The following is a 24,803-nucleotide window of genomic DNA, read 5'->3' as shown; positions in this document are numbered from 1 at the left end:
CGGTAATATAATAATGACGAAAAAATTGTACAGCACTGGAATGAGCTTGTCCCTCACCCCCCACTGCATTACAATCCACTGAAAGCCTAAGGTAAATAGAAAAGGGGGCATAAAACCATCTACCACAAAGATATGACAAAAGCATTAACGAGAAAAATGTTTCTGTAGACCCTAATTAAGAACATACTAAACTCCGCGACAGGAAAAATCATTGGACCCATTCTCTACATCACACCTTCTACATAGAATCACCAATCTTCAGGCTCACTTTCTAGCTAGACTGTTTGCGATATTGTTAGCACATGTATGAGCATGGTAGAAAGTTACTGAAAGGGATATGCAGATTTCATATTTTTTAATTAACCATCTAGCTAGCTTACAGCAAAATTGGCCCCCTCTTCCAACACATCTTACAATCCGCAAATGGAGATCATCTTTCAAATTAGTGAGTGTGGTGCCTGGGGGAACCATACTCTGGATTGGCTAGTGATTCCCAACGTATCAAGCTGTTGGATCATGATCGCCTCTTTGATCTATTTGGGGTGCAATTTAGGGGTTTATTGGGTTTTTGCTGTATGTTTTTGCATTGGTGGTACGCCTCGTCCCCGTTGATGTAATCTTGCTTACAGCAATTAATAAAGTAATTGCTTTTTAAAAAAAAATAAAAATTCCAGTCTCCTACAATTAGTAAGCCCAGACAGATCTTCCTTTAAAATGCTAAGACCCCAACTGTAGTGCCAAAAACTCTGCTTTGTTTGCATCTGTTCTTCCAGGAGAAAGCACATTTGGAAGAGTTCTCAGGTCATATTGTGTGTGACACTAACCTCTATATTTTCCATTAGTCAATCAGAAGGAGTTTCTAGGAGAAAGATGGAGGTGGTGGCTAGAGGGTGCCTCACCCGCCTGCCTGATTGTATTAAGCTAAACTTTGATGGTAGCTCCAGAAGGAATTTATGACTCGCTATTATTCTTGAGGTGATTAGGAGCAATTGCCGAGTCGTTGTTAAGAAGTGTTCTCTCCAGTTTTATTGGTATTACGGATTCTAATGAAACGAAGTACTATGCTGGTTTTCATATTTTCTGTTTATATTTTATTGTGGAAGGTGATTAATTTAATTTTATTTCTTGGGTGTCATGAAACAGAGTGTTTGGAAAACTAACTTTACTATAAGTAGATAGGGCTGCAACTCGGGTCGGGCGGGTCGGGTTTTGGAGAACCCAACCCTACCCGAGAAATATCTCGGGTCGGGTCGGGTCGGGTTTTTTTCCGGAAAACCCACGATTCCCAAACCCGGCCCTACCCATGATAAATCTCGGTTCGGGTCGGGTCAGGTTTTTTCACGTTGACGCAATTTTTTGAGGAAAATTCTTGTTTGGCAAGGCAACTCAACTCATAGAAGCAGAAATTACACACATTACACTTGAATCAAACAATGATGTAATTACACTCACATCACACTTGAATCAAACAATGCTGTAATTAAACAATGTTGTAATTACAATCAAACAATGCTGAATCAAACACTTGAATCAACTCACTCATAGAAGGAGAAATTACACTCACATACAGTAACAGTGGGTGCGTGGGTTTTCACTTTTAACTTTTAACTAACAATAGAAAAAAATGTACATACTATAACTTTTGTAACTCGGGTCAGGTCGGGTCGGGCCCTTCAAACCCGGCTCGACCCGAGATTCATGCGGGCTTTTGAATGCTCAACCCGGCTCGACCCGAAACCCATGAAACCTGAACCCAACCCAGGCTATTTTCGGGTCAGGTCGATGCGGGTCGGGTAAAACCCGGCTCGAGTTGCAGCCCTATAAGTAGAGACCTCTCTAAAGATATTAGGGATTTGCTAGGGTCCATCGCAAAAGGCATTTCGCAAAATCTCTTGCTATTATGGAAATCAGGAGACCCTTCATCTCTATAGGTGTCTTTTAATTGTTTTTTATGATGCTTTTGTATTGGTTCTCTCAGCCCTCTCTGTTATTTTTTGTCCTTTTTCTAATTCTCCTTTCAAAAGGAATGAGTGGTAAGTGAAGATGGTGGGACAAGAGGGCCACCCTACAATGTAGAAAAGATGTGGCTTAGGGGCATTTTGCATGCTACGAAATTTGGACCTTATTTGGAAATATGGTGTGAAGGCCTCGTAGGAGTATTTACAAATAACAAGACCACTATTCTCGTCTACCTTTGAGAGGTATTTAGAGACCCTTATCAATTTGGTAAGTTTAAAAAAGAGGCCTGAAAATATCAGCACACTAGTTTGCAGATAGCTCTCGTATATTTTGAATGATGTGCACATTTTTCAAAAACTCTGTGCGCCTTGAGTCCAGTATTTGTCAAAAAGTATTGTGGAGCCCACTTCCATAGGATGATCCAAACCATTCATTCATTGGGACACAAGCCTATTTACCAGATGAACGGTTTGGACTATCCTATGAAGTGGGCCCCACAGTACATTTTGAATAATACTCGACTCCCATATAAAAGATGTCTCTTCCAATGATTCAAGGATGAAAAGTTCATGTCTTAGCTAGTTTGGAGGTTTGTCTCCCCCGCATAGTCAAGGATGAAATGTTAAATATTTCATTTGGGAATTGGGATGATGAATAGATAGTTTATGGGTGCTTTAGATGTGCAATTTAATTGCATTTCAGGAGTGATTATGCGATCTAAATAGACGGACCATGGCTAGTTTGTATGCGATAAATCCAACTTACTATCGCAGTTTACTCAATAAAAAGGCTCAAGGGTGACTGACTATTAGGCTCATGGTCACGAATTTGGGAGTCAAGGATAAATTAGCAAGGAAAATACCCATTAAGACAATGGGGAAATGTTTGAGAAGAGTTTGCGATAATTCAAAAATCATTTTTTCTATTCATTAAACATTTACTATATAAATAATTATTTTTCTCAATAGATAATTAAAGCATGGAATGATGTTTAAGCGCTTTCTTTGTCAGAGATTAGGGTTCTGAGTTCTGTTTTTTACATTTCATTTTGAATTTACAAGCTATAGATAAGAAACTGATTGAGTTATTTGTCGACTTCGCTTTTAATTCTGTAAATTCAGGTTTAATTCTAGGGATTCACATTTAATTCAAATACTAAGAGAATTTTTTCAAGATTAAAAAAGAATCGGGGTATTAAAAAAAGAGCTACTGATATTGGCACTACCATGTTTTAACAATTGCACCAACTCGCCTTTTCTTTTTTAATTGGCTTCTGATAGTTTTTTGGGAACTGACTTTAAATAATAAAAGACGAGATAAAAAGGGTAATGCCAATATCAGTCGCCCTAAAAAATTGAGATATTTTTAAAGAAATTTTCAATTATTAGACCCTTTCCTAACAGCCACTTGCTAGGACTCACCGACGTAATCAGTCTGCTGATCCAACCATTGCAAAGGCAGGTCCACTTGGATCCATCTCACATTGTGGGATTATCCTAGCCCTTGACCCATCAAGCAATTCCTATGCAGCGGCACCCAAAACTGGATCATCAGATTAGGATTGATCCCATCATCCCTGTTCGCCTTGTTGGACACTTGCAGAAACTGTAACGAAAATTCAAGCTTACAGAAGAATCCTAATGTGGTGGGCTGAAGATGGCTTACTTGCTTGGATTGTGGAGAAGAAAATGAATGCAAACCAAAATAAAATGCATGCATTCTCCATTGAATTTGAGTTTTGAGAACAACTCAAACTGTGGTAAACTGGGATATAAGGAGAGGGAAGACTTAACTCCTTTGAGTACATTTCCAATTGCGAAAATAGTATGGGAAGGAAAGGAAGAGATACCCATTTCAATCAATCCTCCTCCAAATTGATGGAATCCTTGAATTTCCCATATAAAATCTTCTTTAGCTCGGCCATCTGTGCGAGAATGGAATCCTTCTCTTCCTCCAGCCTTTCTAGATTCTTGCATGTCTCCTCTTTCATCTTCTCTAGCCTGCTCTCCACTTCTTCCATCGGCATGTGAGCGAAAACCTCTCCTATCTGAAACCTCAACACCTCTTCATCTGCGAGGATCAATTCGTTGCTCGCATCCTCTAAATTTTCATTTGTTTCCTGCGGAAAAATAGCCATTGAACCAGAACAGAGAATTTAGAGAGGCTAGAGAAAATGTTGTCTAAAACAATGACAATTTGAGATGACATTGAAAGAGATGCTGAAAGAAAGAAACAAGAGCAAAACATGTACTTGCAGAAGTTGTTGGTCAGGCATGGTGTGAAACTAGATGTGACAAAACCAACCTCTGTAAGTAGTTCTGTTATATCTGATACCTTGAAAACCCCCATTATAAGCACGGAATTCATTCTTTTATCAATGAAAATCGAAAAAAAAAAAAAATTATCAAAACAAAAGGGATTGCCCCAAAGCTAGACATCTCTTGCACCACCCTCTTTTAGCAAGAGTTTGGCAAATCATTAGCATGTCTAAGATTACACACATCTACAATCTCCTTGATTATATGAGTTAACTGCCATGGCCTGGAATATGGACCACCCGAGCAATCACGTGCACGTGCAAGAGTAACGTTCAATTCATAGCCACCCTCGCAACTCCTCTTCATAAATGTGTGTCATCCATACTTCACTGGGGTCCTTGACACCTATTGGGCATGAGAAACTATGATACCCCGTTACAGATACGGATATGGATACAGACATGGGAACGGAGATGCAACCCAGTATTTTCCAGAATGTAGGACACGGGTATGGATATGGATACGGATATATCTCATGGCATGAGATAAGGCAAAAGACATTTATTAAAAAAAATGTTATAAGACAACTTGATTTGACTTAAATGATGAAATTAATAATTAATTTAAAATAGGATTTGCAGGAAAACATGCTCAAAGTTATAGTTGCAAAAACAAGACACTAAAAGCAAAAAACATTTGTTAATTCCAATAGAGAAGCATAGATTTGAAACAAGACAATTGTTTGACCAACATAAGTATCCATGAAGTATCTGGGTATTGAGCGTGTCGGACATGATATGCTGGGATTTCTAGTAGTATCCAAGTGTGATAGAAAACAATGTTACCACTGTTTTGCCTTTATTAATTAATTTATTTTTATTTTGAATGGTCCACTATTTTGCCTTTAAAATCTCATACAAATGTCTCACTTTTGTTGGCCCAGTATTTCCCAACGAAGACCCATCAAAACTCAATTATTAGTATGGGATGGCAGAGGAAACCATTTAGGGCCTTTCGTCTCTTAATAAGCCTACTCACCTGTCCTGCCCCGTACCATCTTCTAAACACGTCTTGCCTGGCTTATATCAAAACTCATTGCTCACAAGCAAGCTAGTATTTGATATCAAGAATAAGCCTGCCAATCAAGGAGTTTTTATCCTGAAACATTCTTTGATTCCTTTTTTTTCACATTGTCCACACCACCAGAAATGGAGACAAGGACCAAAGCACTCGACTCCTCTAATAAGGTGAAGGCACCTTTAAACATCCAAAAGAACGGATTTCGGGGAGAACCTAATTCAATCCAACCCACTTTAGGCCAGCACCCTAAATTCTTCATACCAACTCGCAATAGACGGAGCTATGGTTTTCTAACTCTGCTTCATTCATCTACTCACCAAATAGACTCATTTCTTAATAAGATCCATTGTATTGAAACTTTCCAACACCGTCTTCCAACAAAACTTTGTATACTTGGAGGAATTGGGTTTTCCATATCCTCCCAAAAATCTTGCCTGGTCACCTTCTGACCAAAAAGTACCAAAAAACCACCTAGAGCCCATCACCAAAGTGTCCAATGCATTCCACTTGAGACGAAAATCCTCTTCAAGCATACAGAGAAGAGTAAAATTACATTCAAAGTATGATTCCATCATCTTTGAGGTTCCATGAAATGCCGAAACGCATAACCATCCTTTATCCCACTCATCATTCTAAAACACTCGCCCTGTCTCCTATACAATCTTATAGAGGCTTCAATAGGCATGACAGAGTAGGACACTATCTAATCATATTGGCTGGCAAAAACTCACTTTGGACCCCACATCACAAGGTGCTAGAACTACTCCCTCCATCACTACTTTCTCACAAAAAGTCTATTTGAAATTTACCCAACTTCTTAACTATCTTCCCCAAAATTTTAAGGACACGAACTAGATTGGGAGATCAGAGAACGTTGTTAAAATAAGCACATTCCTTCCACCCGAAAGAAAAGGTACCCATCCGTCAACCTTAGCAACTTCAACTCTTTCCATCATCAGATGAAGAGCCTTAGAAGACATGCCCTTAGAAGCAGGAATCTTCCCCACGAGTGTCACTCCTGCGCTAGAACCGTGATGCAACACTCGTTAGGAAGGAAACCGCTCCCATGGAGCAAGCACAAAGGCGTCCCACCATCACCAACCTCCTTGCATCAACCTCCTCAAACTCTTCAAATTACTTCATTGGAGCAAGCACAGAGGTGTCTTCAGAAGGTACGAGGAAAGAGGGAACGGAAATGAAGATGGTTAGAAATTACTAGTTTTTTGATGTACTTAAATTTTGAAAGATACATATAAAGACGGTTAGAAATAAACGCTCCCATGGTGCTCACAACCTTAGACTCTTCTAGACCCCCATGCTTCCCCGCGCCCGCCCCCACACCCGCTTCGTGCTTCCAAGGGCATGCCCACGCCAAGAGGTAGCCAAACGATTTGCTTCTTGAATTAGTTAAAACATAAAATCGGATATTAAAGTCGGTCACATAGAAGTTGTCGCAAGACTCCAAATAGAAATTATTAATCCCACCAGCAGCTTAACAAAGCCAACTAATGTAAAAATAGCATACATAATTGCCATTCAAAAAAAAAAGTAGCATGCATAACAACAATCTTACTGTTGGACCCATAATGCCAAATATACCCATGGATTTTAGACAAAATAATCAGGTCTGCACACAACTCTGCTCTAACTTAGTTGACTTGACTGAGCATGCGAGTTGTACAATTTTCTGGTGCGATGATGAGCAGACTTTAATGAGTTTTTATATAGAATGATAAAACTTTTAGCTTGGATTACTCGAACAAAACCATATATGAGGTAAATATAGGATCGTGGTGCTACCAGCTATCCCAAAACCAATTGGTGATGGGAAAGGCGCAACCAATATCTTTATTGAGTAGCACCATTGCGGCGTCAGGGCCAAGTTAATCAAACCCTCCTAGGTCACACCCTCCGAGCCCAAGGGGCATTGCTAGCCCTCATACGCCAGCAGTAAATCTTTTAAATAATATGTGGGTCATCTTTTGGAAAAGAAAACTACAAAACGGCATTTTGGCCCTCAATTTGATGTTGAAAACAATTTAAAGCCCTAAAAAAAAATTATGGCTCTTGCCTCGTCAGTTGTGGTGAGCAGGTGGCGTTATGAGTTTTGTTCACTACAATTTCCAAGGAATTCTTGATGTAGGACAAGGAAGGGAAATAGAAGAAAGAGAAGAAGAGAAGAGAAGGAGAAGAATAAAGGAAGAAGAAGAAGAAATTAGGGGTGAAGAGAATAGGGAAAAAGAAGAGCTAGAAATAGAAGAAGAGAAAAATTAGAGGGGACAAATCTCAATCAATCTTTAATTCATAAAAACTTATAATCCTTAATTCATGAGGCCTTTATATAGGCAATTGAAGTAAAATTCCATGGAAAATAAAAGCCCTAAAACTAAAAACATGGAAATGAAATCCTGGAAACTAAAAACATGAAAATAAGAATCCTAGTAACTAAATAACATGGAAATAAATCCTAATGGGCAGATATGTCTCTTATTGGGCCTACAATCTGCATCATTCTCCCCCTCTTGAAAAGAACTTGCCCCCGAGTTCTAATCCGTCTGGATCAAATATGTAGACGACCCACTCAAGCAGCATGAGAGTCGCAATCCACCATAGCCTCGAATGCCGTATAACGCTCGTGATATCTGTGAAAGTGGTATGGAACGCGAGTATAGCGATATAGAAGACATCATCCATGGAGAACCATAAAGAAACGAACCTCCCCTGACAAGTAATGTGGCAGGGAATATAGCAACGTACTCCTCCTGGACTGGAGTGATGGCCATGGGTACCGTCAATCCCTGCTCTTCAAGGTCAATCTCTAGCAAACCTTGGTAAAACTTTTCAATAATACCATTGTTATAAATTTCGTTTCGTTTCGTCTGAAATGGACGAAACGTTTCAGTTTCGGCCGAAAATCTGAATAATGACGAAAATTTTGTTTCGTTCCGGATTTCGGTCCATTCCGAAAATTTCGGCCGTAATTTGCCGTAATTTACCAAAATTAACCAAAAAGTCTTATACGAAATTTACCAAAATTTCGTTTTGGTGGCCAAAACGAAATGGCCACCGAAACGAAAATTACAACTATGAATCGTATTTGGCTCAGTGCTATCGTGCGATATGCTAAAATTCTCTGTCTGAATATCCACGGAAGACTCAATAATGTCACCCTGATGTGGAAGAGATACCCTCAGTGCAATGCTCAAGCTCTCCATATGTTGGTAATACCTCATCAATCACTGGACTCTTTGGCTCCATATCTTCCACCTCTGATTCTGTATTTGACTTAATCATGGGCTCAACAACTATAATAGTCATAAAGAAGTGGAGATTACTCATCTTCAGTTTGCGGATGATACTTTGTTATTCTCTTCGTCAGAGGTTGAATCTGTTCTCTATCTTAAAGCTATTATTCGTTGGTACGAATTGATTTCGGGCCAACATGTAAATTTCCATAAGTCTAAGCTGTATGGAGTCAATATTGATCATGAGTTGTCTCTTGGATTGGCGGGCATTATGAGGTGTAAGTTGGATTATTTTCCTTCATCTTATTTGGGGCTGCCTTTGGGTTTCGGGAGGCCAAGTATTGCTAGTTGGGCGCCGATTATCGAGAGGGTGGAGAGGAGATTGGATACTTGGAAGAGAAATGTTGTATCTCGCGGTGGTCGTCTCACTTTGATTAAGGCAGTACTAGCAAGCATTCCGATCTATCAATTGTCTGTATTTAGATGCCCTGTGAGTGTTTCGAAAAGAATTGAACAGATTCAGAGGAGATTTCTTGGGGGGGGGGGGGGGGGGGATGGGGGGGTCTGAGAAAAATAAGGGTATTTCTTTAGTGGGCCTGGAAGAAGGTCTGCTTGCCGATAAAAGAAGGTGGTTTGGGTATTAAAAGGGTTAAGTTAGTGAATCAGTCTCGGATGGGAAAGTGGTTGTGGAGGTTTGGTGAAGATGTGGCTGCTCATCAAGGTATTAAGCTGCTTGAAGGGGAGAATATTAATAATATTGTTGTGGAAGGAGATTCTTTAAATGTCATCCGATGGTTGTCCAGTTCTCATAAATTTCCGTGGAGGTTTGCGGATTTTTTTAATGAAATCCTTGATATTATTGGAGACTCTCAAGTGAGGTTTAATCATGTTAGGAGATTGACAAATGGAGAGGCAGATTCACAAGGTAGGAGGGGGGTGGATTTGGAGTCCTTGGAGAAATTTTATTTTCTTCCCCTTTGAGGGTGTATTGCCTTCTTTGTATTGTTTGTTTTCTATTTGTACATATTGACTGCCTCGGTCTTTTTTAATGAATCTTACCATTCAAAAAATAAAAATAAAAAACAACTATGATGGTCTCATCCACAATGTAAGATGGATTACCATGCGGCTCCTCAGTACTGTTAGCAAATTCCTACTAACCTTCCTGAGAATTAATATCATTATGTGATAGGTGAGAAGTGGCAGCTAAGTGGCTCTGCAAATCCCACTCATGCATACGTGTAAAGACCCAGCCCCACACGGGCCTAGAAAGTTAATAACCTTAATTAAATCTTGACCGTAGATCCTCAGACCAAAAATCACAGTGTATTTTTAGTTTTTAGTATAACCAATTTTTGAGGTATCAAATCTTGTCAGTTCGACTTGATTTTGGTCCCGGTAGATGGGTATTTCAAATACCTATCCAACGGACCCAAGATCACGCGATTCAGACACGATTTGAGGAAGTTATGACCATTTTTCTATTAGGGTTAAGTGTTAGTTCGAACTTTATCTTAATTAGGCAACTTTTGGGTTTTTATTTTTATTTAAAAACTTTAGTTTAGTTATTAAATTTGATGAGTACAGCCTTAGAGAGTTTTAATAAAGATTGACTCTTGCTAATTGTGAAAAACTTAGATTAGGAAACTAACTTTTAACATTAAATCTAATTGGGAAACCCACTTTAAGCACAAAACTCATTAGCTATTAAAAACCCAAAACATGGGCTTTTGCATCCCTACTTGTGCACGTCCAAAAACCAAGAGAGAGAGAGAGAGAGAGAAGGGAAAAAAAGAATAAAAGAAAAAGGAAAAGAGAAGAAGAATTGGTGTTTTTCGTCGTTATGGGTAGCTAATGAGATTTGTGCTTAAAGTGGATTTTCCAATTAGATTTAATCTTAAAAGTTAGTTTCCTAATCTAAGTCTTCCACAATTAGCAAGAGTCCATCTTTATTAAAACTCCCTACGGATGTACTTATCAAATTTAACTACTAAACAAAAGTTTTTAAATAAAAATAAAAACTCAAAAGTTGCCTAATAAAACAAAGTTCACACTAACACTTACCCCTAATAGAAAAATGGTCATAATTTCCTCAAATCGAGTCCAAATCACGCGATCTTGGGTCCATTGGATAGGTATTCGAAATACCCATCTACCGGGACCAAAATCAAGTCGAACGAACAAGATTTGATGCCCCAGAAATTAGTTATACTAAAAAAACGAAAATACACTGATTTTTGGTCGGAGATTTTCGGTCAAGATTTAATTAAGGTTATTAACTTTCTAGGGCCATGTGAGGCTGGGTCTTTACATTCTACTCTCCTTAAAGGAATTTTGTCCCCGAAATTCGACTCCCTAAATTCCGTTAGTTAAAGTTTTTCATGTATTAAAGTTACAAGACTAAGGTGATATGCAAACAACACAATCAAAGGAGAGTAGCTATCCAAACAATCTTTGAAAATTCTAAGTTAGACACGGTTTATGAATTTGAAGAGAAAATTTAATAATTAACAGACAACGTATTAAGAATTTCATTAGTGTGTATCCTAACCAAACAACATATTATGGCGTTCATTAGTTTTATGTGTCTTTAGCGAATAGTGTATCATAGAATTTAGTTATGAACAAACGTCTGATGATATGGCTCGGTCCATTATTCGTGTCGTCAAATGTGATTAACATATGTTGGTGCTGTGTTTTCTTTAAAGTGTATTATGAGAATCATGAGGGGTGCATAGTTTTTAATTAAGTCATATCTAACTATCCCTTTCCTACGACGTACGCATACCAGTATAGTTAACTCGCATACTAACCAGACCCTTAGTCCACATGAGCCTATCTCACTTCCTCACACAATTAACTCACCTGCTAGACCATGTACTTCTGGTGCACCCAAATTCGTTATATTGTCTTATACCAACATAGCTAACCCGCTTGTTATACCATATGATCCCAGTCTAAGCGAGAGAATAGCATAATAATTTTTTTTTTTTTTTCTAAACGAACCAAGCAATGTCAGCGCGTTTGAGTCCACTGTATCATCCCATACCAACATAGTCAACCCTCACCCAACCAAGCTCTCAATATGTTTGAGTTCACTACATTGTCCCATACCAGCATAGCCAACCCTCACCTACTAAGTGTTCCTGGTTCGCCTAAATCACCCATGGAGCTCTCACCTAAACTTTTTATCTTCCACCACACAACTCGCTCACATGTCAAACAGGCGTCACCCGATGCACGTAAGTCCTTCAAGTGGTTTCTTACAACACAATTAACTCATGTGCCCGGTACACACAAATCTGTTGTACCGTTTCCTAATTGCTCCTTGCTTACATCTACCCTTCCTGTGATGTACCCAAACTCACAGGCGCACCTGAGACCACTAACCCTATGCTCTGATACCACATATAACTACCCGGATTTGGGGCAATTTTTTTTAGACAATGTTTTTTTAAATACAACACCCACAAAATCCGAATCGTCACCCCAAAAGGGAAACAAGATAAAACTCACAACTACAAATACCAATTTCATTCCTTTTTAAATTTACAAACTAACACTAAATCTAAGAGTCTACTGACCAACTCGAATGAGACAAACTAATAAGGCTACACGGCCAACACTCTTCCCACGATCCCTTTAAGCTCCATTGTTGTGTTCAAGTTATCATGTCATCACCTACGTAACCTGTGGATAATATCAGGGTCAGTTCTACGAACTGATCCTGATCATTTAGTAGACTCATGAAATAAATAGCATTTTAATGAGATTGCATTATAATAATGATCCATACATCACATGATATGTGAATAGCCAAAACAAAAACGGAAATATGAGAATCTCTAAAGAGAACATGCATGATATCCGAAAGACATAGAAATAAGAGAAGAAATGATATCATTTAGAACACGGAAAGGTGATATAACGAACCAGAAGAGTATTGCATGGACTACTTCAAAGAAAACCAACATATGTATATATAGTGTTATAGTTTTATTTCTTTTATCTCACATGTCACGCCGCACGTGGAAAGTTTACTATATACATACTATGTACATATATAAGCCGTAGTATTATCAAAATAACACTTAAACACACTAATATATACATATAGCCAAGAATCAACACAACCAGTTTCAGATTTTACTTGTGCTGTATAAACACGTACTACGAAGGATATGTACATTACCGAACTACAATATCAACCATTAAAACACTTTTATAAAATTAGTCAACTATCACTTGCATTGTATCAATTTGAGCAGGGGTGGTTATTCGGTTAAAACCGAACCGAAAAAACCGAAATGTTAAAACCGAAATTATTTCGGTTTCGCAAAATTCGAACCGAAACTGAAACCGAATTATGAGAAACCGAACCGAAACCGAACCGATTACAAATTCGGTTATTCGGTTATAACCGAATAACCGAATTGTGAGAGGAAAAGAGGGAAAAAAGTAAAATTTAGGCTTGGATCGGAGGGCTAGGATCATCCGATCAAAATGAATTTTTGAGCACAACATAATTAAGTTGTGATCAATCGAATGGACGGTTTTGATCATCCCACGGAGTGCACATAAAGCAACTTTTTTTGAAAAAAAAATGGTTTCATCCCTTATTTCGGTTATTTCGGTTAACCGAATTTTTTTTTTAGATAACCGAAACCGAAACCGAATAACCGAATTTCCCAAAAAACTAACCGAAACCGAACCGAAATGGAGAAAAACCGAACCGAACCGACCAAATCGGTTCGGTTCTTCGGTTATAACCGAATAATGCTCACCCCTAAATTTGAGTGTAGGGAGGCGATGCGAACTAGCTTTATGTCAAACCGAAGAGTAACCTGTAATTTAACATATTAAATATTATTAATTGTTTATCCTATTATCACAAAATCTATTTTTTCCTTTTTACTTATTTAATTTCCCTCATTAAATCTATTTTTAAACCAAACTCACGTATAATCGTAAACACAACCTCCTGTCGTAAAGAAGCTTTTTGTAACTATATCGTATTTACAATTATTATCAAAATTTAATCTTTTTATAACCTTCAGTACTGATTTTTAATCAAAACAACACCTTAGCGCTTGTAGACTACATATACATAATATAACATCTTTGAAAGATAATCTTTATACCCCATATAAAATTTTTATAAACTAAAACATATAAAATCAGTTCTTAGAAGCAATAAAACTTGCTGATCCTCAAGTTAAAATATCATATATATAACATATATCTCATATAAGACCATACTTATAATTTGTACAATATATAAGTAAAAGAATAAAACAAAACGATACATACTATCACATTTTATGTGACGAATTTAAGAAAAATACATTCTGTGAATAGTAATATGTACACACCACACTAAAAATATATAACGAATTAATTGAAAAACAAAAATTAATACATGCTAATTTTGTATGAAAACCATCTTAAAACCATATAAAGATCACACGCATAGCCCCAGTCTTTAAAAAACAATGCCCTGAAATTTTAGATTACAGTCAATAATATTTTTTATCAAGAAAATATGTTTTCTATATAATTGGGGCATAAAATCTTAAATAAAAAAGATTCAAAATAAGATTCTTGATTTAAAAGAAAACCACAAAATCAAGAAAACATAGCTAGAAACCCTAATATATTGGAGAGTTTCCGATTAATGACAGGGGCTGAAGATTAGGGAAAGGGATTTCAATCAACTCGGCAATTGAAGGAAGAAGGTTGAATGATGGGTTAGGTGAAAACAAGGGCTAGTGGTGACTGGTTTCAGGTTTTGGGAAGTTGGCAGAGCACCTATTTAAAGGGATAGATGTTTGGGACTGGTTTGCTGATGCTTCTTTGGGTAGGTTTTGATTGGATAAATAGAGGGGAATAGGTTAGGGTTAGGATGGGCTGGATAAAGGGCTTAAGGACTGGTTTTGGGGCTGATTTGGTGTAAATTTTCTGCAGGTTTGGGGCTGAGATTAAGAAAAGAAAGTACCTCGACTTTGAGTTGAAATTTGATGGCGATTCGCGGCTCAGCCGGAAGTTGCGCATCACCTTCGAAGGCTAGGATCTTTCGCTCTGATACCAAATTTGATGTAGGACCGGGAAGGGAAATAGAAGAAAGAGAGGAGAAGAATAGAGGAAGAAGAAGAAGAAGAAGAAGAAATTAGGGGAAGAGAATAGGGAAGAAGAAGAGAACTAGAAATAGAAGAAAAGAAGAATTCGGGGACAATCTCAATGAATCTTTAATTTATCAAAACTTATAATCCCTAATACATAAGGCCTTTATATAGGCAATTGAAGTAAAATTCCATGGAAAATAAAAGCCCTAAAACTAAAAACATGGAAATAAGAATCTTAATAACTAAATAACATGGCAGTAAGTCCTAATGGGTAGATATGCCTCTTATTGGGCCTACCATCTGCATCATTTGGAATCAGAACGAAGGATCCAAGTTCTCTCGGGCAAAATTCGTTTCCAACCAAGAACAACGAAACATGAAATATGTTCCTAATCGAGAAAGGCTGATTTTTGGGTTATTGTCGAGTTGACTCACCAGCCATCTCGGTCATCATCAACCTACATCCCAAAACCCTTAGTACCGCCCAAACCCTTACCTATCATCCGAATACCATTATATCCCTGAACATCCTTCCAATGGACCACGTCAGTTTGGCAACCCAGAAATTAATTTCACCCCTAACTGTACCTACGAACCCAAAAAACCTATAGTTTTATAAAACCTAATTTTCAGCCCATCCACCATCTCACAGTAACCAAGATTCAGTAACAAGCCCCTCATCACTTTCAATTTCAGCCCCTTCTTGATTATATTAAATCCAGTCCCTAACAACCCCAAACCAAAATTCTAGAACCCTAACCATAATCCAAAATCTGTTTAAACCCCTGCAGCCATCTTTTCCTATACCAAACAAGCACAATCTCTTTCAAGCCCTAACCCTAACCCTAAACTAAAAACATGGAAATAAGAATCCTAGTAACTAAATAACATGGAAATAAATCCTAATTGGCAGATATGCCTCTTATTGGGCCTACAATCTGCATTAGTTCCTTTTTAAGTTGGAAAAGGATACGAGGATGCCCAAGGAGGGTGTCATGGCCAGGACAACCACTCCCTGCAAATCGTACATTTGGGCTAGCTCACTGAATACTTATCCGGCACATATAGGAGGAAGTGGTTGTCCCGGCCCTTATGTGTCCCTAGGCATTTTCCTGGCACTCCTCTACAACTTAATCTTTTTTGTCTACTCTTAAAAGTATAAAGAAAAACACGTGTTTTTTATTCCTATTCTCTCTATAACTTAATCAGCAAATAATAGATAAAAAAGAGAAGCCAAATTGTTCATGATACAAACAGAATGTGCAAGAATACGTCAACTCATATAATGAAACAAGCTTACGGGATACGAAATATCACTTAAGAATACACCAAGGAGACAGAGGCAAAACTACGCCCTAGCACAGCCTAGTATATAACTTTTGTTAGCAGTAGCACCCCATCCCTATCCAAATTAGAAAGGTGTGGGTCAATAGAAGAACTAATAAGTTTTCATCTCATTCAATGAAACAGTGAATTAACATAGCAATTGTAACCAGAAAAACATGCAGTGAGGTAACCACTCAAATCACTTCACCCAAATAACATTGGAAGTTAACCTGGCCCTGCAATTTTGATCTGAAAAACATGTCGCAACTTGCAAGATAATCACATCAATCACTTCGCCCAAATAAAAAAAATGGAAGGCCCTTCATGCTCTCAGAAATTGAATTTGGGGCAACTGATTCAATACTTATGTGCTTCACATCCTCAAAGAAAACTGAATCGAGTGCAATTTGGAAGGTAATCATATGATCACAGTACAGAGAGTGTAACAGAGTCAGGCAACAAAGTCTATAAGAAGAGGCTGAATGCTGAAGCCATCAAATCTTGACATAATGAAGGCCATGGAACCTCAGGTAAGTCACGAGAAGTTCAAAGGCAATGTAGAAAGTAGAAGTGCAAAAGCTTTGTTTTCATGGTTTCATGTTAAATGTGGGTATGAAACAGCATGATCCTTTACATGGTTTTGCGCCAAATGCAGTATGATGGAGGAGTTTCAACCTGCCAGGAATGCACAAAAGAGAAACTACCAGTTACTTTTTTTGAGAACTATTGAAAAAAAAAACACCAATTTGTCAAAACACCAATGCAGTACCAAGTTGTACCATATTGGAATGAATGGGATCAATAGAACCGATCAGGAACTTGATCGTTTGACATATGGTAGATATTATTTTTTTCAAAAAAGAATGAATTTAAGGAAGCAGCTGGACTCCGATAGAGATGTTTTTAGCAGTTTAACAGCCTCACGGGCCACAATCGCAGCACAACAACAATTTATATGAAGGTGGCGCTGACGGTGATGTGTTTGAGATCTCACCTAACACCTTATTTTATTTTATTTTTCTCAAAAAAATCAACGATTTAAAAGAAACATGTCATTTCAGATGAAAATCTTGTAAAATTATAGAAACGTATGGAAACATATGATGATGATGGATATTTAAAATGAAACTTTAGGAAGTGCTAGAATAAGCACAAATGCAAACTAAAAACTATCATGTAATGAAAAAAATTACCCATAATTTTTTAACATTGAACACCTAGTGACATGTGATGTTGCACGTCTAATGATTCAATACCTAACACATTTTACATGTCATTCATATAAATAATTGTACATAATACATACACCATGTTCCACCTGTAATACGCATAAGTATAATTATGTAACACATATTAGTATAGAATACTACTAATACACTTACATTTTGGTTTCGTTATGCACTTCGGGAGGGAAGGAAATGAAAATATTTCGGTCGTTTCGAGTTTGGTGGAATTTAAAAAAAATTCTGGCAAGTTCACCAGTTCAATTGGACCTTACCAAACTAGGCTGACTTGATGGTTCAATGACTTCTTCTTTATGTGAACTGAAAATGAATTAAGTATGAAGAAGATACGTACATAATTACAGTGGTTCATTGATGAAGATGTAAAAATTGTATGAAAAGTAATAAATCAATTTTGATACTAACGATTATACATACAATACTTGAAATGAATCAATAACAATGATCAACTTTAAGCTGTTTTAGAGTGAGTTTTCTTTTCTTTTCTTTTTTTGAAATAATATAAACATTAAAACTTACATGAAGGGTTTTCAGGAAGAAAAAAAACTTTGAGGCAAAAAACTCTCTCTCTCTCTCTCTCTCTCTCTCTCTCTCGTGTGGAGGGGGGGGGGGGGGGGGGGGGGGGGGCGGGTGTGGTGGTGGTGGTGCGTGGGGGATCCAACATTGAATGGAGTTTAACTTAAGCTATGTTTTTTTGTTTTTTTAACAAAGATTTCCGCTAACATTCTTAAACAAAAGCTATAAAACAGTTTCTAACAAAACATTTGCATGTTGGTAGCAGGTTTCCATATACCTTTTGCAAGCAACAAGGGTTCTAGTCATGCAAAAGTCCCCCATTCCATTTTATCCCATTAACTATATCTGGAAGACTGAACTGGTCAATCATATATAAAAAATGGATAGACCGCTGAGCTTTTCTGAAAACTGGCCTATCCAATGCTTCATCTTTGTGAAATGGTAGAAACAACCCTAAGGACACTAGTTTCCTGGGAGCAAAACACGTTAATAGTACCATTGGGTTGAATCATTAAGTTTATAGAAATATTTCAGATCCTTTGAGATATAGTATGGGCTATCAACGATTGTCTGGGAAACCTATTTATTTGTCTATCAAACATCCAGCAGTACTTATGCTGTGAGTGCGGCAAGTCAATTCATGCACAAGTCATGCAAACATCATTATGAGACTGTTACTTGCATTCTAAAGTATCTGAAAGGATCACCAGGAAAAGGCATTCTGTATCAGAAACATGGCCACTTGGATGTTTGAGGGTACTATGATGCTGATTGGACCAACAAGTCATATGATAGGAGATCTACCAACGGTTATTGCACATTAGTTAGTGGTAATTTTGTGACGTGGAAGAGTAAGAAACATTCTATGACTGCTCATTCTTCATTTGAAGCTGAATATCGATCGATGGCTCATGCTACATCTGAGATAATCTAGTTTTGTTCTCTTCTCATACATATGAGTGTTGAGGTTTCTACCCCTATGCAACTTCATTTTGATAATCAAACCACCATACATATTGCCTTTAATCCAGTCTTCAATGAGAGGATTAAGCACATCAAAATGGACTACAAAAAATGGACTATCATTTTGCTAGCAAGAAAGTGTCTTCTCAAACTATCTCAACTCCATTTGTTTGATTTGCGTCTCAGTTGGGTGATATACTTACTAAGGCTACAGTTCGATCTTGTCTACGTGATATTATTGGCAAGCTAACCATGTGTGGCCTCTATGCTCCAGTTTAAGGGTCAATGTAGACGAATGATGGGGTTGGATGAGACTGGGCCCCATCATGTATTGTCATGATGTAAATAAAGCTTTTTTTTTTGTGGGTTTTAGTAGACGGGTAGACATATCATTCATTTTATCCTTGTACTTCAGTCACACATTTTAAACTTAAGTTTGAAATTTAATTGTGTGGGATCCAATTTCATTGGTTGGGTTTGCTCTTTCTTGAGCAAATAATAAAGAAAAAGGTTCATGGATTGGGTTTCCTTTAACCATTCGAGAACTCTCTTCTCTCCCTTTCTCTCCCTTTCTCCTATTCTCTTCTTCCTTCCTCTTCTGTATTTATTTTCCATATTTATACTTCTGACGACTAAAGAACGATGGAAAAAAACTGAAGGTGACCCCAAAGCCAAGTAGTTCAGGTCTCCCTTCCAGGATGAAAGGAAGGATAGAGAGAAGCCCTATATTTTGAAAGCATATGCACTTCTATAGTGTGAGTGGGGGCCTATACAAATGATGATTGTTTCAAGAGGGCTATGAAGCACGAATATGGGTACGGGGTGCGGGTACGACACGATACGGGTACGTTGGGGGTACGATGAATATAATATATTTTTATATTTTATTATATATTTAAAAAATTATAAAATTAAATAGTGAAATTTAATTGTCGATCTCCTTCTTCTCTCATCTCCCAACTACAATTTTGTGGGTCTCCTCCGGAGAAGCGATATGGTCGGCCTCCTTCTCTCGTCTTCAAACTACGATCTCAAAATCCAAGATTCTAAAATCTACGTATCCAAACGGCCCCTAAATGATCTTATTTCCATGTGGAAGATGATCAACAGTGAGAATTTATAAAAATAGGATATCGTTGGGCCTCCAGAGAGTGCAGGTGCGCCCAAGTATGCCCTCATCCTCCCAATGATGTTTGGGTGCGTACCCCGTATGTACCCAGGGAGTACCTGGGCGCACCCGCACCCAATATGCACCCAACCCAGGTGCCTGGGCCTCCAGAGAGTACTCGTGGTTCATAGCAAGAGGGCATCTCCCAACCCTTTTTAAGAGTAGGGGGCTAAGGGGGCCCTATCACGCCCCTCTCACGTAAGTTCCCTTATTAGTATTGGAAGTTGCTTGCTAGTTGTTCTCTAAGAAAAAAAAAAGAGGCAGTCGCCAGCCCTAGTGGAATCGTTGAGTTTTTTTTTTGCCGGGGGTAATGTGGAGTTTGACAGACCCCTACCTGTATATCAAATAGAATAATTTACATCCGTTGAAAGCAAAAACCTGTGAAGTCTTTAGCTACAATACTCAAGAGTCCGAGGGAAGGAGGCATTAAAATAGTCTAAGGAATCCAGAGGAGATTCTTTTGGGAGGGGAATGGGGAATACAAAGGCATCCATCTGATGGTGTGAGTGTCGGTATGTGAGCCTAGTCGGAAGCAAGGTTTTAAATTTTGGTTTCGGAATGCGTTTCGGTCCTCACCAAAACTGAAATTTCAGCCGAAATTTATAAATTTCAAGCGAAATTAGACAAATCCATAAAATGCCTATTTTTTCTCCCGATTAATTTCGATTGAAATTTCCCCAAAATTTCCAGAATTTCGGTAATTTCAGTAGAAATTTCGGGATAATATCAAATAATTATAAAAAAAATCTAAAATTTTGGATGAAATCCCTAAAATTTCGGACCGAAATTTCAGGATAATAAAATTTTGGTCGAAATAAAGTAACGTTTCGACTTTACCCAATTTCGATTTCTTCATCTACCGAAACCCGAAATTACCCGAAATTTCGGATTTCGGATTTTGGCCGAAATTTAAAACCTTGGTAAGAAGGAGGGCTGGTCATATTAGATTGGTAAGGGAGCTTTGGGCCAATGAAAGCGCCAATGTTCCTAGCGTTTTTTAGGGCAGTTGGGTGGAGGTCCCTGCATGAAGACAACGCGTTATGGTGGCAAAAAGCCAAGTCTTTTCTAAACGGTGGTTTCCTGGAAGGCAGGGGCGGAGCCGCATATAGCGTGGGAGAGGCAACGGCCCCGAATGACTTGCAAATTCCCTTGTGTGCAGGGGTAACTCCCCTCAGGTGTAAATTCCTGGCTTCGCCCCTGCTGGAAGGGGCGATCTTTGTAATGCTAATGCCTTCTTCCTTCATTCATTTGTGAGGCGATGGGCCGGTGGCTTCCGCGCCACCAATCAGCAAGCCCTATCACATCCTTATTAGTATAGTAAGTGATAGGGGGAAGCCCACTAATTAGGAAGGCGCCGTACTACTTAAGTTACATTATAGTCTTCGTCTCTTCGTCTCTTTTTATCTCCTTTTGATCTCTAGTTCTTTTTTACTTTGATCATTCAAACGTGATCTATATCGACAAAAACCCAAATCCTGGTTAGGTTGACTACTCAATAAGATTTCCCTCTAGTTCCTTATCCCCTTTAGTTCTGCATTATTTTGGTACCAGATCTTAGGTTAAGTTGATTCCTCCTCCAGAATAAGCGTCTGAAAAATGCTGAAATTGGGATCCCTTTACTTAAATTTCATCCACCCAAAAACAGCCATGAAAATGCAAAAATAAATAAAACCATCAAAACCCTAATAAAAAAGAAAAGAAAAGAAAAGAAAAGCAACTGATGAATATGCTTGATTTAAAGTCGCAACAACAGAAATAAGCATGAGAAGAAGAAAAGTCGAGAAAAAAAAAAAAGGGAGTTTTACCTTGGAAATTTTGATCTCGTCTTCGAGCTCGTGAAATCTATTGTTTAATCTTCCGAATTTGTTAATGTTCTGCTGATCTTCCCACGTTACCTCCGTCTCCGATCCTCCGCCCTGCAAACCAACACAAGAACCGTTTTTTAGATTCATTCTGATTTGTTTTCTAGGTATAGGGATTTGGGTATTAGGGTTAGGGTTTTACTTGCTGCATGTTGAATAGGTACAGCTCCAAATCAGAAAGGTGAGGCCTCTTTCTTTTGAAAAACAGGAAACCCCTTTTGAGTGAAATAGTGCTCTAACAGGAAACCCCTTCTAGTTAGGGGTGCAACTTGAGTAGGGCTCGACCCGAATTCGATGGGTTAAAACCCATTTTGGCTCCGGTTGGGTTGGCATTTCCTTGGGTTGGGTTGGGCTCTACTACCCGATTTAATTTTGGGTTGGGTTAGGGTTGAGATCTTGAGCAACCCGACCCGAACCCGAATCCGAACCCGACCTCCATCCTCTAATTTTATCCTTTAATTTTTATTTATCATGATTTCTTAGTTTTATATTTCACCCTAGGTTAACTTAAAACCAACCCAACCCGATTTGGGAAAAGCAAGCTAGGAGGGTTGGGTTAGGGTTGAGAGATTTAGAGGCAGGGATGGGTTAGGGTTGGCCATCCTTAACCCGAGGCTTGAGTTGGGTCAAGTTAGGGTTGAGGGAATGCTTTCTCAGGTTGGGCTAGGGTCTACGTCAACCCGATCCAACTTGACCTGAGTTGCACCTCTAACTTATACATCCTCGTTATTGAAGGTATTTTTTTTTACTCAACTCAACAAAGCCTTTTTCCCATACTAGTTGAGGTCGGCTAAATGAATCCTTTAGAAAAAATTCATGAAGAAGGTGAAAGGAATCTACCCGACTCTAATCCTAGCTCTAGTTGGGTTCGTTACTAAGGGTTTTTTTTTTTTTTTAAACAGTATTCACTTTCTTTGTCTTTTTTTTATGTGCGTGTATGGTATTTAGCTGTCGCGTAAGCAAAATTCTTTGTTTGGTTGCCAATATAGCATTGAAATCCCTTCAGACTCTGAGTGATATCTCTTAGTTAATCATTACATGTTTGCTGGCATGTCTCCCTTGTCCCCTTCCTATGAAATTTAAGCCAAAATCCCCAAAAAGGTAGAATTTTGCTTGAATTTCTTGGGAATGGTGATGTCTCTCTTTCTCTCTCTTCTTTCTATATTGGTAATGACATCCGGGGGGAGCTAAAGAATTTTGCTTGGCATTTAGGCGTCACGTTATAAAATTTCTTTGTTTGGTTGCCAATATAGCATTGAAATCCCTACGGACTCTGAGGGATATCTCCTAGTAAACCATTGCATGTTTGCTGGCATGTGTCCCTTGTCTCCTTCCTATGAAATTCAAGCAAAAATCCATAGAAAGGTAGAATTTTGCTTGAATTTATTGGGAATGGTGCTTTTTTTTTCTATTTGTCACTTCTTTCCTTTCTCTCTTATCTAATCCCTTCCCTATGAAATTTCAAGCTTGGAATTTTAGCTTGAATTTCTTAGGATGGTGATCTCTCTCTCTCTCTCTCTCTTTATCTTTTTTTCTCTGTCTCTTCTTTCCTTTCTCTGTTCTCTATCCCTTCCCTATGAAATTTCAAGCTTGGAATTTTAGCTTGAATTTCTTGGGAATGGTGCTCTCTCTCTCTCTCTATATATATATATATATATGAGGAAACTGTTGGTGAGCTTAAGCTCACCAAACTTATGGTGAGCTAGCTTGCCCAATCACATGGGTCCCACATTTTGGGGAGTAATCCAAACCATTCATTTGCAAGGCCTTATCATAGATAGGGGGTGTACCAAAAATCAGCTCCATAGGATCATCCTAACCCCTCCATTTGTGGAGGACAAAAATGGGGCAGATTTGTGTCTGTCCATTTTTGTCCTCCACAAATGGAGGGGTTAGGATGATCCTATGGAGCTGATTTTTGGTACACCCCCCATCTATATAAGGGGCTTTCAAATGAATGCTTTGGATCATCCTAACAAAGTGGGCCCCCATGTGATTGGGCAAGCTAGCTCACCAACAGTTTCCTCATATATATATATATATATATATATATATATATATATATATATATATATAGAGAGAGAGAGAGAGAGAGAGAGAGAGCACCATTCCCAAGAAATTCAAGCTAAAATTCCAAGCTTGAACCCCCATGTGATTGGGCAAGCTAGCTCACCATAAGTTTGGTGAGCCCAACAGTTTCCTCTATATATATATATAATGACACCCTCTACCACCATTATCCAAGGTTGACATGTTGGACGTTTCCTCATATTTGGGTTTCCAAATATAAAGTTTCCATTTAAGATTGGAATTTTGGAATATCATTGAAAGTTCTAGAGTTGCCAAACTAAGGTTGTGGTTGCATTCAAGCAACCTTTAATCATGTTTTGGCAACCCTTCATGTTTAGCAATGTTTGGAAAGGAAAGTAACTCAAAATACACTTTCTATATTCGTGGGAAAGAGCCAAAATTAATTGGGTAAATTTAGGAAGTTCTATGGGGACTTTTTACCTATATAAGGAGACCCTTGGTCCCTCTTACTACACACCTTGACGTTGAGAATTCATTGAGAGAGAGAGAGAGAGAGAGAGAGAGAGAGAGAGAGAGAGAGAGAGAGAGAGAGACTTCTTCTTTGAGAGGTTTCCCATAGACCGTTTGGTGTGAGAGGTAAGAGAAGAATCAAGGGGCGTTTCTGAGCTTCTCACCGTGTTCGGAAAAGCGTCTTCGGATCGTCGTATTACACACGTTCGAGCATAGCCATGGCACTAGGTACTACAAACCCATCTCATTTAACATTGATTTTTCTTTGTTTTCAATGCCAAAGATCCAAAGGGATCGCCAAAGCAATGTTTTAAATTAACATTAAGTATCAAAGCTATGGTTAAAGGCTTTGAAAACCGAGAAAATTAAGCAAATTGGGTAATTTTGTGCTAAATGCAAATTGGGTAATTTTGTGCTAAATCAAGAACTTCCGGAAACTTCATTGCCGCCGGACTCCGACGAATTTTTTCGGCAATCCAATGATACCGGCAGGCAGGGGCGGAGCTACATGTAGCATAA

The 24,803-nt window shown here is 38.3% G+C and overlaps 1 protein-coding gene across 1 annotated transcript; it reads right to left on the bottom strand.

Annotated features, from left to right (window-relative positions):
- Positions 1-3,652: 3,652 nt before the first annotated feature.
- Positions 3,653-22,039, bottom strand: AIP3 (ABI3-interacting protein 3). Its single transcript, XM_077391261.1, has 3 exons — positions 21,886-22,039; positions 21,687-21,797; positions 3,653-4,078 (listed from the first exon to the last, which is right to left on the bottom strand). The coding sequence occupies exons 1-3, from the start codon at positions 21,892-21,894 to the stop codon at positions 3,818-3,820; spliced, it is 381 nt and encodes a 126-aa protein (XP_077247376.1). The 5' UTR covers positions 21,895-22,039; the 3' UTR covers positions 3,653-3,817.
- Positions 22,040-24,803: the final 2,764 nt, after the last annotated feature.

Source organism: Tasmannia lanceolata, unplaced genomic scaffold (assembly GCF_043159265.1).
Source record: "Tasmannia lanceolata isolate RefF3 unplaced genomic scaffold, GAP_Taslan_0.1 ptg000012l, whole genome shotgun sequence".
NCBI classification, from domain to species: Eukaryota; Viridiplantae; Streptophyta; class Magnoliopsida; order Canellales; family Winteraceae; genus Tasmannia; species Tasmannia lanceolata.
Note: the sequence above shows the minus strand (reverse complement) of the source record. Positions and strands in the feature narration are given on the sequence as shown.

Excerpts from the sequence above, each read along its gene's own strand:
- AIP3 (XM_077391261.1), bottom strand. Across the intron at positions 4,079-21,686 it reads ACGAGATCAAAATTTCCAAG|GAAACAAATGAAAATTTAGA; the intron begins GTAAAACTCCCT and ends ATTTTTCCGCAG.